Below are 18,613 nucleotides of genomic sequence, written 5' to 3' on the forward strand. Positions count from 1 at the left end.
GACAGGAAAGCCTGAAGTGATTGGCTTTTGGATTACATGTGAGAAATCTTTAGGGGTTTCCAGAAAAAGAAAGCAAAATGTCTGGATGCTTATAAAAATATGGGTATAGTATATAAACAGAGATTTTTGGTTATTCCATATATTGGCTCATAAATACTCTCCTTGCATATTGAAGGGGACTGTAGATAGTATTTCTGTTTCCTTTCTGGACCATATGAGAATTAGCAATTGGTTTCCTAAATAAATGGTTGCTAGATATTTCACTGATTTGATTCTCCGGCAGTATTTCCTAGGTGTAGGATGTATAGGATGAACCGGGGAAATAAAATTGGTCAGAGAACAAGGTACACTCACTACAAAATAGGAAGTTTGTGTTTATCCCAGGGACTGGACACCATACACACTGAATCATTTTCTACTTCTAAATCTGCTTTTGTGTTGTGAAATTTAATGATATCTATGTAATTTCTCCTGCAGTCTCAATTTTGTCTCTGTTCCCTATGCCACCAGACGTACATATCTATTCTAGAGTTAGCTCGTTCATAGGCATCATTGTAATATATGAAAGAAGTGGTATAAGTCTTGAAGGGATATCCTAGAGACCTTCACCTACCAACAAAAGAGAAGCACAGATTCACCCTGCATCCATCATTGTGGCAGAGCCAAATGTAGCACTCCAGATAGCTACTTTGACCTTGTGCTTCTCTCACCCACTGACAATTGACATATACTATGTATACATGAAAATTTTTAAATATAAAACAAAGCAAAATAGTTTTGTATTCTCTCTGCCTTGGGAGTATTTCGTGCAATGTTTCTAAAGAGAGAGATTTCTAATAATTTCCTTTTATCCTACCATTCTTGAAATAATATACATTGAGGAAGGTAGCAATCAGATGCTCTGTTTGAACGCCAGCTTTCTTTGTATATTTAGGTGAATGGTGTAACCCCACTTCCTTCTCACAAAATGTTCATTCGGATCTTTTTGAGGGATGATCTTGCAAACCAGGCAAGGTAAATAGTCTGCATTAGTTAAGTAATTATGATGTTCATATTAACTCTCAAGATTTGCAGCTCAAGCCAAGTAATATTCTTTTGCATATTTGCCCTTCTCAAACTCTGTGAAGACTAAAATAAGTTAATATTTGTGAAAGTACTTTGTAAACTGCAAATTCCTATATAAATTTGAGATACAATTTTTGTCCCTTAAGATTTTTCTTGCTCCAAGAGTCCTTGGTTGTAATGGTAAATTATAGTAGAATAACTTTTAAACATCAGCCCCAGATGTATAATTTTCATATGTGTCTCAAATACTGGACAGGATGGTGGGCAAGCTCTATGGTATACAAAGGGAGTAATTAAAGTACAGAGCCTTTTCTCCTTTCTCTTCATACACATCTCTCCTCCACCAACAATCCGCCATCTTTATTTTGGGAGGCTCTCTCCACATTATTTTTCTTTAGAACATGTGGTTTGTTTTGTTTGTTTTGTTTTTTGTATTTATTTCTTTCTTTGAGAGGGAGAGAGCACGAGCTGGGGGAGGGGCAGAGGGAGAGAGAGAAACAGGCTCCCCGCTGAGCAGGGAACCCCATGCGGGGCTTGATCCCAGGATCCTGGGATCACAACCTGAGCCGAAGGCAGACTCTTAACCAACTGAGCCACTCAGGTGCCTGAACGTGTGGTTTTTACACATACCAATTACTTAGATATTTCTTTGTTAAATATCAGTGGATTTATAAGTTTCATTTCTAAACTTTCTCTAAACCCTTAGCTATTTCTTTCCTATTTACATGCCAAATGTGAGAGCTAACAGTTTCATCAAATTCAAGTCATCTTTTTAAAATTTTTGGACCAGATCCTAATCTAAACCTGCTTGGAAAAAAAGAAATCATATTGTTCATATTTTGCATCATTTCTGACAAAGTACGCTCAGAGATTTAGAATTAAAGGGGTTATTCATTTAAGTTGAAATGTTATCTGGTAAATACATATATTTATTTTATATTACCCCATACAATATATATATTTGGTGTGCAAGCCAATAACTACTTTGTATAAATATTTTGTTTTCTAGGTCAGAGGTGATTCAATTATGTTGAAATATTGCTTCATTAAAGTTTAAAGAAAATAAAAGGGCATTCATTTAAATTTGTCCAGTTGAGTTTTAAAATTGCTTCAATTTCCTGTGCTTCTACCATTACAATGAAACCAAGTATGGAACTCTTCCTAGAGAGTTTACTCTCTTTCTTTTTTTTCCTTTCCTTTTTTTTTGTGGGAGGGGATACAGCAAGAAATTAATATTTATTTAAATCTATTTCCCCAGTGTTATGATAAGTATTTTATACAGACTATATCAAAAAATATAAGTAGAATAACTTGCATATGCAGATCTACCTGAATCTCCAGAGTTAGCTTTCTAACCAGCTAACTTCATAAAATAATTGCTGTTTTTAAGAACCAAAAAACCTAATTGAAAGAGTCCTTCACAGTAACTAAATGGATCTATGATTAGTAATATTTGCTGATAACACCATGTTTATTAAGTTTTTATTGTATTAATAAAGAATTTTGACTTTGTATGGCAGATCCCTGCTAAAATGAAATTATGAACTCCACTGAGAAGTGTCTTAAATTGGGGGAGGATTTTTACAATGGAAAACATATCCCATTATCTACTGATGTGGATATTTGTGGCTTGAGCATTTAGTGGTTTGTTAAAACAGATCCTTTTTGTGGCGAGAAGTGATTATTCAAACATATTACTTCTGAAAACCCTACCTGGTTGCTTATTTCAGTATGAGTGATTTCTTTCCTAACAACCAATCACAGGATTCTTGGTAAATTGTCATCTTTGTGTCTGATTATCATTTTCATTTAGCTAATAGGCCTGGAAGCCATTTTCTTGGGCTATCATTTTAATGGCCTCTGCCTTCCCAGAGATTAAGAAGAAGGCTAAATTATTAATACTTGAAGATGATTTTAGAATAATTTATAAAATTGGGTCTTTTGTTCATTCCACATTTCAGATATTGAAGTAAAAATATTTAGACAATTTGAACTCATTACACTTAAATAATTTTCCAAGTACGTATTTCTATAAACAAACTTCCTCTAGATATCTAATCATTTAAAAACTATCTGTAAAGAAAAATTGAATTATATGGTAGGATATTATATTCAAATGAACTTACATTATTTTAGCAAACTATTAAAAAACTAAGTTAAGGGATGCCTAGGTGGCTCAGTTAAGTGTCTGCCTTCGGCTCAGGTCACGATCCCAGGGCCTGGAATCGAGTCCCACTCCCCCTCTACCTGCCACTCCCCCTGCTTGTGCTCTCTCTCTCTCTCTCTCTCTCTCTTTCTCTCTGACAAATAAATAGATAGAATCTTAAAAAAAAAAACTAAGTTAAAAGTTTGCACATAAGTCGAAGTATTTTCCTTCACTGCCTTTTTTTAATTAAGAAAAGAACATCGGAATCTACATAATTTTAATTACTTAATTACTCTTGTACTTTATGCTAACACATTTTAATAAAAGGATATGAGTTGTGTGACGTTATTTATTGAGCATATGAGATTCCTACTATCTGGTGGGGGATGGGCAAAGTAAGTGATAGGGAGGGTCAGATGCAGGCTTCCAGTTATGGAATGAATAAGTCACAAGGACGCAAGGAACAGCATAGGGAATACAGTCAACAGTATTGTAATAGGGTTGTGTGCGTTTTGGTGAGAATAGAATAGCATAATGTATACACTTGTGCAGGATTGCTACATTGTACACCTGAAACTAATGTAACATTGTGTGTCAACTGCACTTCAATAAAAGACTACTCATTAATTCAAGTCTAAAAAATATTACTGAAAAAATAATGTCATTACAATGACTGATCATTTGAAAATGTATTGACTGTGTCTAAACAGGAAGACAAAGTATGGATAAACATTTCTCTGTCTCAAGTACAAAGGCATTTCATTTAAATGTTTTGGTTGGGTTATAAATTGTTACATGTCTTGCAATTTTTTTTTTTTTACAAACTCTAAACAAATCATTAACTGAGAGATGTCATTGACTTCACAACTGTATAATTTAGTTGTTACGTTTTTGTTTCCCGTACACACATATTGACAAGTTATCACTGTTGAAAAAACTCTTTTGACATTCAGTTATTGCTGCTGTAACATTCACTTTAATTCTAAGATAAATTGTTCTTTATCAGATACAATAGTTTCTTTTGTCAATATTACTTAGATATTTTCCATTTTTTCATTCCTTCCTCATATTCATTTACCACTTTTCTAGTCAAATGAGAATAGGCAGAATCCGTCAATTCAGCAGTAATTCCTTTATTACTTCCTTTCCATGAGATACGGCCTGATATTAAATTTCAAATATAGGAAACAAAGGTGAGTGTACTGATTCTTTTCAAAAATGTTTTAAACCTTTTTAGTCCTCTGAATACTTCTTATGCCTCCACTTTCAGGATACTAACCTTTACATAGCTTCAAATCAAGACACTAAGCTTTCAGAAGAATAGGATACCAAGAGGTAATGTAATTCTTCACTCATCCTGGATGGGATGCATACAGTCATTCTCCATCTCAGTTAGAAACTCTAGTGTCCATTCGAGTGTCTGAAGATTAAAAAGTTAGTTTACCCACAATATCCAGTCAGGACAAGTGCTAATTGGATGCTTATCTGCAATGATTTTTTAAATTAATCAGCCTTTCTTTGTTTCCCAAATCATGTTTTTTGTTGTTGTTGTTTTGTTTTCTTTTAACAGTATTTTCTTACTGGTTTCCTGCCCAGGGCTTCTCACTCATCCAGTCCACTGTCTTCTTTCCCACCAGTTAGAACTAAAAACTATAAAGTGGATTTGTATCATATTCCTGATTAAAAACTTAGAAAAATCCTCATTTCCATAGAAGCATTTCTTTTCTTTTCTTTTTTAAAGTTTATTTATTTGAGAGAGGGGGAGGGGCAGAGGGAGAAAAAGAGAAAATCTCCAGCAGACTCCCTGCTGAATGCAGAGTGGGGCTTGATCCCAAAACCCTGAGATTTGACCTGAGTCAAAATCAAGAGGGATGCTTAACTGACTGAGTCACCCAAGTACCCCATCCTTTCTTTTCTTTTTAACATGACTCAAGATTCATTAATTTGAAGAGAAAATATTTATGGTTCCAATGACTGCATGTTCTTTCTTCCGTCCTGTGAAGAGGTAACAGAGCTGCATAGATTTTTGCTGTATATTATGTCTAATAGATCATAATGAGTAATCTACTGCCTTAGCTGGCCTATGAGTCTGACTGAACACAATGTGACTTGACTATGTTTGTTAGCTTCTACTAAAAATGCATACAGGTGCAGAGCTGTGATTCTTTCGATTTTTAAAAGTCTTTTTTTTTTTTAAATCAGTGCTTCATCAGTGTTTTAAGGTTCCCATGGATCTCTGTGGCTACTCTTCTTGTGATAATAAATACACATTTGAAAAGTTTTAAATTGTTTTATTATTTTTGATACTTTGCTAGTGTGTTTTTATGAAATTCCTTGATTATTAACATTTTGATTATTAATTTCATTCTCATTCAATTTGTTGATTTCCTTGAGTTCACTCTGGGAAGTGAAAATCTGTAGATAACACTATAAAATCTTTTCTCCTATTTAAGTGAGTACTGGTTAAAAAAATTGAACTATATGGTAAGTACCAAACATTTTATCATAGCAAGACACGTCATAAGTTATCACTGACCTATTCTTCCTGTCTTATTCAAGCACATGAGTGTGTCAGCACTTATGTAACAGCTGATGAGACCATCCCTGTTCTTCAAAAGTACAGAGTTTGGTAGGAAAGATGGGCACTGCATGCTACAGTTATACCAATTCCTATGGGAGTTCTAAAATATATTATCTATAATATATTCATTTTTCTCCACCAAAGGCCATGCTTTATTTCTTCTCTTCTTTATCCCTCCATAAGCCATCCTTGTCTGTCTGAACAATTTCTTCTTTAAGATCTATAAAGATGTCACATACATCCCCTGTGAAGCCTACCTTTAATCCCAGTAGAGAGTATTAATTATTCTTTCAAAGAAGGTACAATAGTATTTATCATTCTCTATTGTATTTCTTCAATGGCCTTGGGCATACTTATTTATAAATTCTATTTTATGTTTCTGTTAGCTATAGGCTAATCCAGCTGTTCATTGGCTTTCTTAGACACCCATAGTTGAACATTTACTTGTGTAAATTACTTGTGTGTTAGTAATGTTGTATTCTGAATTCAGACTCATTGATGTTTAATTAAGAGAAATTCTCTGTAGTCTAAATTGAGAGCATGTCTTTCAAAAATAACTTGATACTAGTTTTACTCAAGTGCTCCAGTGGTGTCATTGGCCAAGGATGATTTTTTGTTAATGTAAATATTTTTGTCATCTTCTTATGCTGGTAAGGGGAAATTTTTTTCTAGTAGACTTTATGTCTGAGATAGCTATTTTTACTGATGTTGATCATGTAGTGGCCTCATTTCCACCTTCTCATCTTGCACTGGCCCATTAACCTCATCTCCTATGGACCTAAAATTGTACTCCTAAGGGTACAATGACCAACAACACTCCTTCCTTCCCTATACTCTTATTCAGTGTTGGGTTTTCAGTTCTGTGCTTTTTGACCCTCAAGGAATAATTCCTTCTTGCTTGCAAGCTTAGAGAAGCATCCGAGAAAAATTTGTTATACTTTAACATTCTTAGACTAGGAAAGTGACATGTCATAGCTTCTTACTATATCTTGAACTTTTAGCTTATGCATAAAATCATATTTTAAAATCTCAATTTAATCATTTTTCAAAAGTTATTTGCAAAATAGAGTAAATATATTTTTATATAAATTCTATTTAAAAATTAAACAATTAAATGATTTTCTATGTATATTTTTAAAATATTTTAAAATCCAAGATCCATATACATAATGTGTCTAAAAATTATCTGCTAGTTTAGATAATGAATGTAGTTCTAGGTCATTTAGCCTAAAAAGATTTAAACTGGGACAATGTTGCATAAAAATGAAACTAGAATATAAAAGAGAAAAAATTTTCTTGGCATGCTTGCTGGAAGGAGAAAAAAATGCCCAGAGGATAAAAAAGAAAAAAATATATTATGAATTCTTTCTGTGTTCAACCAGCAGATGTCCTGTTTGGTTGTCAAAGCCTAAGATTATTGTCAGGGTGTTTTCTTAGTATTATGGTGTGCTTCTTACAAAATGGTTGTGTAAATATTAAATATGATTGGTTCTGAAATCACAGAAAAATCTGTGTATGTGTGGGGTTTTTTTTTGACTTTTAAAAATTATTTCTTAAATAAAATTAGAAAGCATTTTTCTTTGGTAGTTAATCCAAAAGAGATTTAATACAAAATAGGTTCTGAGATATAAGCCATAATATCTATATTTAACTGTAACTGGTCAAGATTATTATTTTTTTAAGATTTTGTTTATTTATTTATTTGAGAGAGAGAGAGAGAGCACGCTCGAGGAAGCAGGGGGAAGAGCACAGGGAGAGGGACAAGCAGACTCCATGCTGAGAGTGGAACCCAATGCCGGGCTTCATCTCATGACCGTAAAATCATGACCGGAGCCAAAATCAAGAGTTAGACACTTAACTGACTGAGCCACCTAGGGCCTCAAAATTATTTTATCACTAATTATGTATTACTAATCAGTATTACTTACACACCATCTAAAAACTTTTTTACCTCTAACTCTAAGGTGTTGCAATTCAATTAAAATAAAAAAATTAACAAAAAATAAAATCTTCAACTAAAATAAAACTTAATGAGGCAAGGTTAAAATTTGTAATTGGGCCTGTTTTATTCGATTATTTATTAATATCAACTGTTGTATATCATCACCTTTTCTATTTTGTTCCTAAATTTCTTTATCTATCATGTGAGATATTGGAACAGATCTCTAAATTATTTTCTATACTGATATTCCATGAAAGATTATTACATATTATGTTACAGTAATACAGATATATCAATTCAGATAAAATATTTTAAAAATATACTGGAAAGCCTTCATAATAGTCTGCAATTAACTGTAAAGATGATGAAATTTAACAATGAAATTTGATCTATTTGGAATACTTAAATAAGGGTTAGATGACCTTGAAAAGAATCTTGATAAGCAAATTCATATTATTCACAGAGTCATGAGGATTTTTTAACTTCAAGGTTAGACTGCTTCAATAACCTTAAAAGTATTTATTTAGATAAACAATCACTTCTAGAATTACGGAAATTTGCATTTATGACAGGCAGCCAGTTACTCTCCTGGCAGTCAACAAAAAAAAAATAGGTTTAGACTACAGGTACTAGAAACATAAAATGGAATTTATAAATTAGTATGCTTAGTACAATTAAAGTAGTCCAATAAACAGTAGGCACATGTTTCATAGCACCCTATAGATTTGAGACTCAGAGGTGCTTTAATGGCCACCTTGTGGGGAAAGTCACCCATCTCAGCCCTGCTAAATGACTGGTAGGTGTTGCCAAAAAGCCTCTAGTGAAGGGAAAATCACAGTCTCCTGAGGTAGGTCATTGCATAGTCAGAAAGGATTGGTAGAACATTTCAACACCAAAATGTTTCCTTTTAATATCCACCCACTGGTAGTCCTCTTATTCATAGATCGTTTAAAATTTGTCTGAATTTCTTTCTCTGTGATAGAATTTCAAGTCTTAGAAAACTGCATCTGCCTATTTTTGAGAGACTTTTTTGTTCTTTTGCATTCTAAACAAGCCGCAGGTTGTGACTCTCCTCTTTCTACTCATTCCATTTGAATGCATCACTCATTTTATGAACAAAGTGATGCTTAGAACTAAATTGAATACCTCTGTATATCCCCCTTGGTTAAAAAACAAAAGCACTATTCCCTTAATTCAATGTAGACAATAGTCTCTACTGAAAACACATCCAGGTTTACGTTACTCACTTAAGCTGCTCATTATTTCATTTATGGGTTTTGGATGCTTTTTTTTAAGATTTTATTTATTTATTTTGACAGAGAGAGAGAGAGACAGCGAGCGAGTGCATGCACGCATACAAGTGGGGAGAGGGGCAAAGGCAGAGGGAGAGAGAGAATCCCAAGCAGACTCTCAGCTGAAGGTGGAGTCGATGCAGGACTCAATCTCAGGACCTGAAATCATGACCTGAGCTGAAATCAAGTCAGAGGCTTAACCGACTTAGTCAACTAGGTGCCCCTGGATGCTTATTTTTAATCAAACCCCCTAACTCTTTATCTAGGCTACTACTAAATGCACATTCTCAATAACATTTGGTCTTAAATACAAGTTGTCAGTAACATTTTAAGTATTGATTTCTTTATTCAGAATATTATTTTCCTCTCATCTAGATTTTGCTCTTAAGCGTTATGAACATGAATTTGTGTATCACTTAGTAATAAGGAAAAATACCATAAAAAGATAAAAGAAGCAATAAAGTGAATGTGATGGCTCTTTTCTAGAGATCTTCTTCTATGCAGGAGATCTCCTTTTAATCCATTTTCTGTTTAACTGAATGAATATCCATAGACCATTTTTTTCAATGCATACAATGTTGATGTGGGAGAATTTTTCAAATGTTACTAAAATTCAGATATTAAATTCCACTAATAAACTTGCCAAAATCAAATTCAAATTCAGTTCATCTGATATTATTTTTTTCCTGGTGAACTCTGGGATGATAGAGACTATCACTTCTATCCTCAGTGGGCAAAATCCATGCCATGTTTCTAACTATCTGTTAGAAATTTTTATGAGCCAGCTCTTCTGCAATCATTAGATGATAGATGACTAATGAAGAAATAGGGAAAACCAGGTAAGAGATGTTCCTGCAAACAGAAATCCATGAGGAAAAATCCAGGAGGACGTTTAATATTTAACCTAATTTTATAAAAGAAAAGACAGAAAAGATGTTGAATGAGGGATGATAAATGTACAACTATCAACTCATCATTGAGTAAGAATTGCAAAGCTATTTGAAAAATCTAAGAAATGTTAGCAATTTCTATGAGGACAGAGGCTGTACTTCATTCATTATATCCCCACTGCCTAGTATACTATGTGGCATTTAATAGGCTCTCCTTAGATATTATTGATTTAATAAGTAAATACATTATAGGTAAAAAAAAATGGAAGGTATAAAAATACCTATATTTCAGAATATCAAAAAGTTGGATCTCTAATTCCAAATGGTCTGTGCACTTTTCAATTTGGTAACTGAAAAAAAAAACAAAAAAAACACCAGATGGTTTGTATATGTCCTATACACTATATGCTCTTCACATATCCTTGAAATCTAAATAAAGACTTCTTTGTTATTGGCCCAAGTTCTCATGTCATCGTTAAGTTTTTGTTTGGGTAATTTCAAATGTATTGGCCAAACACAATATAAACACAAATTTTCATTTTTGTTGATTTTGTTTTTTTGACAGAATTGATCATTCACTTGCTGATACACTACTTTTGACTTCTAGGATGCCACAACTTTTATTTTCCTCCCATTCACTGGTCTGTTTCATCTTAGGCTTTGTTGGGGTTGTTATCTGCTCTCATCTCTCTTAACCCTGGATTGCCCCAGTGGTCAAGCTTTAGCATTTTTTTTTTTTTAAGAATTTATTTATTTGGGCACCTGGATGGCTCAGTTGGTTAAGCAACTGCCTTCGGCTCAGGTCATGATCCTGGAATCCCAGGATCGAGTCCTGCATCAGGCTCCCTGCTCATCAGGGAGGCTGCTTCTCCCTCTGACCTTCCCCCTTCTAATGCTCTCTCTCTCATTCTCTCCCTCTCAAATAAGAGAGAGAGAGAGCAAGAGCAGGAGGAAGGTCAGAGGGAGAGGGAGAAGCAGACTCCCCACTGGGCAGGGAGCCCACCTCAGGGTTTGATCCTAGGACCCTGAGATCATGACCTGAGCCAAAGGCAGATGCTTAACTGACTGAGCCACCCAGGTGCCACAGGCCTTACTCTTCTCTATCTACTCACAGTCCCTTGGTGATTTCTTCAGTCTCATGGCTTTAAACTTAAAATCTATCTATATGCTTACAGTTAACAAGATTATAGCTTTAATTCTGGCCTCTCCGGAATTCTAGACTAGTATATCCCAGTTGATGTCTCCATTTAGATCATTCAGACTGTTAAAAAATAACTCTCTGAAGTTTTTCCCCAAAATTTGACCCTCCCCTAGTTTATCATCTCAGTTGATGGAAACTCCATTCTTTCAGTTCCTTAGACCAAAACACTTGTAGTCGAGCTTGATTCTTTTCCTCTCACACTGTTCATCTAATCAACCAGAAAATCTTCTTATGTCTATTCTTAAAATTCTCCAGAAAATTGGTTAGATTTTAATAATGAGTTTTCAAATAGAAGAATTACTCATGGAACACATGGTAGACTGTGGTAAAGGGCCAAAAAAGAATAATCATGTTTGACTGTCATATGTCATCATTCAAATTTAAGCACTCTTTCTATTTTTAGGAAAAGCCTATGCTCCAGAGTTCTATTACGATACCTACAATCCTGTGTGGCAGAACAGACATCGTGTTTATTCTTACAGTCTACAGTGGACACAAATGAATCCCGATGCAGTAGATCGGATTGTTGCATACCGGTTGGGTATTAGGCAGGTGAGAAATTTAATTGGTGCCTTTTTTTTATTTTTGTGGTTTCTGTGAAGACCTTGTTATTATGATATGTTGGTATAAATTTTTAATCATTTTGCATAAATTCCAGATTATATTTTCCCATATGAAAGATAATTGTGCTCTACATGGAATTGTTCCGAACTATTCACAAATGTTTGGAATTAACTTTTGCATTTTCTACTGGGACAGGAGACGTTTTAAAGTGCCGTCCTTTGAGTCTTCTGAAATCCTTCACCAGAAGATGTGCTATAGAAATTACATTGTATTCTTGTTATGAAAGAAACTTATTTAAGATGTGCTCACACTTACCTGTGCTATATAATTCTTTGTCTTGTTTCCTAAGGAGCTAGAAGTCTTACTTATTTTTAATCAAAAGGTTTCAAAGTATAGAGAGAGGATGTTTTAAGAGTGAATTTAATGTATCTGAAGAAGAGAAATATTTTAGTAAATGAGCAGAAACAATCAACAGTGTTTTCCTAAGGTAGCTGAAGATTATGGGTTTTGTGAAAATAGATCTTTTCAAATGAACCATCGTTAAGCCCTGTTATCCTTTGTTGGTGCAAATGATGTTTTTGAAATTTAAATGTAGGTCTTTACATTGTTTCCTGATACATAATATATTATCTGAGGTGACTGTTTCTGCATAACAAAACATTTTCAAAGAGTTATTTGATTTCCTCAAAACTTTGTATTATCCACAGATTTGTAAAGTGTTGTTTTCCACTTCCTTAGTGAAATCACAGAATAGCATTTTGAGTGTCCACAGTAAAAAGGACAAAATTTGCTTGCAGAAAGATTGATCAACCATCAGTAATCCCCTCAGTTGTATTATCATAAAACTAGTCTTTTTCTACCTTGTTCAAGAAGTTATAATAAAAGGCTATGTAAGATATATCATTCAAATTAAGATACATTGTTGGTCCAGTATTCTTGTCCTTATCTAATAAGCAACAAAACAAAACAAAACAAAACTCTTTTCTAGTGAATACATCCTGGTATTTGATAATCACTACGATCTTTCTTTTTATCCCTCTTTTACTTCAGTTCCTAAGGAAATCTGAGTAAATCCTAAATCCGTATCAAAATTGTTCTATTTGTTCTAATTTGATGATCGTTTTCTCTGATAGAGAAAATATAAACAAGAAAGATTAGCAGTTCTTTCTCCCTCAGCTGGTGGACTTTTTTTTTTTTTTTTTAACTGAACACAGCTAACATTTTTAGATCTTTCATATTTGGAGCTTCTTAGAGCATTCTTGACTTTAGACACATCAACTCATTTTCTAAGTCCTTACCACTTGATCTAGTCATTCACATTCATCTTGTATTATCTATATTTTGAAATACCTAAGAACTGAATACCAAATTGTTATTTATAAAATTAAATTATTTTCATTAGGTGTCTTTTCCTTTTTTCTGGTTATAGCTTTATTTGCAATGATAGAGTCAGGATTTCATCTTTGGTTTCTCACTTTCTTCTTCTGGTATATTTTCTTAGAGTATCAGGGTAATGGCCCATTGCTCCCTGTAAACTGAAGAGCTGCCTGTTTTTTGGTCTGCAGAATTTTCCCAACTCTGCTCATCGTTGCCTTTCTTTGCTCTCACGTTCCTCAAAACTTTCATTCCCAATGGCTCCACCTTCTCTCTAAGGCAAATTTAGCAGAAAAGAAGTTACCAGTAGAGTCTTCCCCCCAAATACATTTTTAGTGGAATTAGACTTCCTCCTAAGAGGGATCCAGCTAATTGAAGTCCTTCCTTCTCATCCACATCTTGTACTCATTACTAATACTTTCTGTATTATGTTTCGCTACGATCACTACACTATTTTCCAATGGCAGTTTCTCTTCTTTCTAGATTTTTCCTCTCCTACATTAGCATCTCCTATAAATTCCTATCTTTATGTTTCTGGATCATAAAACTAGTATATAACTCCCTGATATGCAATGACACACATTTCCCAGTCGCTGTGTTGTTCCTTGTGGACAAATTAGATAAATTTGCTTGGAGAAAGATTTATCAACCATCAGTAATCCACTCAGTTGTATTATCATAAAACTAGTCTTTTTCTACCTTGTTCTACTTTCCTACTTTAGAATAAATTATATATGTATGCCTATGTATGTATAATTTTCCCTATGTTTTTCTAAAAGTATGAATTCCAGACATACTTGGCTTCCAAATCTAGCCAGTCTAGCCTCATAATTTTTTAGCTAGATACCCTTGAGGTGGTTTCTGAACATACCCAAGCCTAGGTTCCTAACCTGTAAATTGAAGATAATGATACCTATCGGCCAATTGCATGTGGGGTGGAATATATTCCACACTTGCCCCATAGGCCAGCTTCCCCCATTCAGGGCACTCCTTACATGAACATCTGTGGCAATTCTTACAGTCATTCACCAGAGTTATGTAAGGACTAAAAAAAAAAAAAAAAAAGTGCATTTTGAGACCTTAACACATCTACTGTTTCTTAGTTTATTCAGTATAGCCATATATCCTAGGCCTAAGTATTATTCCAAGCCATGATTTTCACAAAATAATTTCCGGACATTTTTGTCCCTATGTCTTATTTTCATTTCAAACCTGTTGTCCTCTGGAATAATCCATTTTATGGAATCACCTTTTTCTGTTCCACCTTGAGTCTTAGTTTAAAGCCTTCTTGATCAGATCAATAAGGTTTGCTGCTAATACCATTCTTTCCAAGTTTGTGAGATTCATGCCATCCACTAGAGGAAAACATACTTCTGGTTGTTATAAGCCATGGTCAGGAAAACAATTCCTGTGTCTCTCACACAGTTTTTGAAACTAACTCATTTCTTGCCAAGCATTCTTTCTGGGTTTCTTTATTCTTAGGATTTTCTTTTATATTTAGAAATAAGTGTTATTTTTTCCTAGGGTGCTTTTTTATAATGCTCTATTTTAATTGGTAATTTTACTCAGATACTGTGTCTTGCTGTGGGAGAGCAAGTTTGCTATCTACTTTGGGGAGATCTCAATAAAGAGTAATGGCCTTGTGCAGTTCTGCCAATGTAAATAGGAAGGCGGAGTTTGTAGAACAGAAAAAGTGTGTATATCCACTTGTCTTTTTGCCACTACCATGTTCTTTACATTTAACCCTTACACGAAAAATCTTTACATGCAAAATAGCCTCAAAGACAACATTTCTTTTGAAAAATCTCCTTATACATCAAAGCTTAGGATGATAGGGCAAAAGCATCTAGAAAATATAGATTTCTTCTTTCTCAGGCATGTCCATTTAGATATCAACTTTTTTAAAGATACAATCAGATACCAGCATTAAAAAAAATCACTCTTGAATTCTGATCTGATGATCACTGTAATGAAGATTTTATATTACATACAAATGGCTTTTTTCATCTCCCAAGCTATCTCAGAATCTTGAATCAAGAGCTTTTGAATATAATCACTGTAACTTGGATGACATTAAATGTACAGTGTAGGGGGTGCCTGGGTGGCTCAGTTGGTTAAGCGACTGCCTTTGGTTCAGGTCATGATCCTGGAGTCCCGGGATCGAATCCCACATCGGGCTCCCTGCTCAGCAGGGAGTCTGCTTCTCCTTCTCACCCTCCTCCCTCTCATGCTCTCTGTCTCTCATTCTCTCTCTCAAATAAATAAATAAAATCTTAAAAAAAAAAGAGAGATGCACAATGAATGTGGCTTTTTGACTGCCCCCTTTAGAAAGTAGGAAGTTTTATTGAATAAAATAAAATTGCCGCTGTTCCTGTCCTTTTGAGTTATGCCATATTAAAATGCTTAGAATTATCATATTCATTTGATCACACAGTCAATAAAACTTTAAGTAAATTAATCCTACAGTGATTACCAGGAGTTCAAGAAGGAAGCATTGCCCTTAGAGTCTTGTTGAAGCAAGTGCTGTCATAGGAATATGTACAAAATGCCACAAAAACAAGTATAGGAGCGGCTAGTACTGCAGGGTAGTGGGGTTAAGAGACGTGATCACCAAGGTAGAGACTGGTTTGTTAGTCTTTATAGATTTATACTCAATTTTTTTTGTAAATAGTACTCATTAATAATGACTAATCAAGAAATCACTAATTGCAAATGTACTTTTTATTATTAATTTCGGTTTGGTCTTCATACATGTGACTATAGTGACTCAGCCATAGTTTATTTTTCCTTCCATTGAAAACATTTTTTGTTATTTTATTAAGTAATTTGTTATTTTTTTTAGTAAAGGTCTCATGTTATAGTAGATGACGATAATTAAAAATTTAGAAATGTATTACATACACACATGACCGTATGGGTGACATTGTGGTTACTAATATTGTTAAGTACCTAGTTTAATGTGTTTAAAGAAGCAGAAAATTTTAAGGAACAGGCAGTATGACTGGTTAGTCCTAGGGGATGACTTTTTATGCTTTAGCAGCTTGTATAAGGAAAGTACTGGCAGTCTACAGATGCTGAAGTAAGTGAGATTAGAGTAATGTACATGATTGACTGAAGCCAGTTGGATAGATTGCGTTGAGACAGATGTTTGGAGGAACCATTTGACATAGGGCATTTAATGCCAGCCCAGGGAAGTCTGTGGAGAATTGATAGATAATCTGGATAAATTGTATAGTCTTAAATCATGAATAAAATGACATCTTTTGTAGATTAATCTGATCATATCATATATAGTATATTAAATGATATCACAGTAGAGGCAGAGAAAAAATTAGGCACTTTTGAAGGAAGGTTGAGTAAGATTTAGATTAGAGTCATGAAGGGGGAAAGAAAGAAAAATTGAATAAAGAAAATGTTGAAATGGGCAGAACTTGAATATTGATTTAATTTTTGAGAAATGATTTTTTAAAAGTACAGTGACCTTTTTTCTCTATTATTTACTTCAATCTCTTTAGTGAATGTTCTGGAAATCATCAAATATATAGATGAAGAAGAGAGCAGGCAAGAGAGAGAAAGGTAGAGAAGCCATTTTGTTAATGGTCTCTTTGGCTGTGGAAAAGAAATAAGCCGTAAGCCAGTTCATAAAAAGTGGTTATCTCCATCTTCCAAATCAAGGACACTGCACATGTACTCTTCATTCGTTCCCATAAATACTAACTTCACAATGTATTTACTAGGAGGAATAAATACAATAAATTTGAGAGATCCTGATGAGCCATGGGCCTTTGATGGGAAAGGCTATGGAAAATAGGGGTATTTTTTCTTGGAGAATTCCAACTACTTTCTGAAGAGTTTTCTGAGTCTTTGGCCCTTTGTACAGATTTCATTTTGTGTAGTAATACTGCTCAGGAAAATTAATTAATATTTTCCTTTCTCTTGACCCTGAGTGTTGTGGAAAATGAGCAACCTCAAAGAGACTTTTGGAGTGAAAGAGTGTTAAATTATTGACAAAAGTAGGATACTGAATCAGAGTTTGCAAGAATGCTCAGATTTTTAAATTGGACTTGTTAAATTTGAATGATAGTGAACATAAACCAAATAAAGGGAGCCTGGTTAGGAATTTGAGTGAATACTTCCCTTCGAATATGTAAGCTCACAGGTCAGAAGCATTAGACACAAGAACTGAAGGTAGCAAAAATGTCAAGACATAAATTTACTGCATGAACACAGCAAGGATAGAAGTTCCAGTGAAAAAGAAATAACTATGAGGTAGAAAAATCTGCTGTGTCATGGAAACTAAGGGAAGAATATGTGAATGTGTGTGTGGTGAGAGGGATGATATTTGTACTTTCAAACACATTTTAAAAGTTTAAAAAGGCCTAAAGTTAAAAAATACTGAAAAACCAGTGTTGGTTTTTTAAGGTAATTTGAAAAAAAAAAATGTAGATAGGTTTAATATTATTCCAAGGTCAACTGATCACAAGTCAAATTAAATTGCCCGGAGCCTATCCAGGCTGTCCATTTGAATCAGTATTTTATTAAGAAGAGAAGACCGATTGATATATTTCTTTGGATAAAAGAACACTTCTTAAATGTCTAAATTGTATCTCTTACAGTCTGTAAATACATGGTTATTATGGATTCCAAGAATTTGCTCCAAATCAAAGAAACTATCCAATAGACATATATATGTTATATATATATATATATATATATATATATAATATAGTATGTGCTATTATATATATTATATAAATTCAGAGTCTTAAATGACTAGGATTATAAAGTTCAGTGGAAAGCATGCATTCATTCAACTACTTTTTCTTTTTTAAGATTGATTTATTTATTTTAGAGAGAGAACACGGGGAGAAGGGAGGGGCAGAGGGAGAGAGAATTTCAAGCAGTAGAGCCTGATACGGGACTCTATTTCATGACCCTGAGATCATGACCCAAGCTGAAATCAAGAGTCAGATGCTTAACCGACTGAGCCCCTGAGGCACCCCTTTACCTGCTTTTAAGGGAAAAAAATACCAAAACTTGAAATGGAGAATGGAGTTTGGATTAAGAGTCTTTTTTTAATTAAGCTTTTTATTTTAATTATAGTGTAGTTAATATACAGTGTTATGTTAGTTTCTGGTGTACAATGTAGTGATTCAACACTTCCATACAACACCCAGTGCTCATCACAAGTGCACTCCTTAATCCCCATTCACCAATTTTACCCCTCTGGTAACCATTATTCTCTATAATTAAGAGTCTGTTTCTTATTTGTCTCTCTCTCTCTCTCTCTCTCTTTTTTTTTCCTTTGCTCATTTGCTTTGTTTCTTAAATTCCACATAAGAGTGAAATCATGTGGGTATTTATTTTTCTCTGACTGACTTACTTCACTTAGCATTATAGTCTCTGGCTCCATCCATGTCATTGCAAAGGCAAGATTTCATTCTTTGTTATGGCTGAGTAATATTCCATTGCATATCTATATCATCTATCTCTCTCTCTATATATATACCACCTCTTCTTTATCCATTCATCTATCGATAGACACTTGGGCTTCGTTT

General features: G+C 34.0%; 1 protein-coding gene across 1 annotated transcript in view; it reads left to right on the top strand.

The window, feature by feature from the left end:
- Nucleotides 1-18,613, top strand: part of MDGA2 (MAM domain containing glycosylphosphatidylinositol anchor 2) — a 793,866-nt gene that overhangs the window by 688,760 nt on the left and 86,493 nt on the right. The window contains exon 10 of the mRNA XM_028097835.2: nt 11,521-11,669. Coding sequence (XP_027953636.1) covers nt 11,521-11,669 — 149 coding nt within the window. The remainder of the gene's footprint in view (nt 1-11,520; nt 11,670-18,613) is intronic.

Source organism: Eumetopias jubatus, unplaced genomic scaffold (genome assembly GCF_037043125.1).
Source record: "Eumetopias jubatus isolate StellerSeaLion01/CBP00866 unplaced genomic scaffold, mEumJub1_p1.0 scaffold_7, whole genome shotgun sequence".
NCBI classification, from domain to species: Eukaryota; Metazoa; Chordata; class Mammalia; order Carnivora; family Otariidae; genus Eumetopias; species Eumetopias jubatus.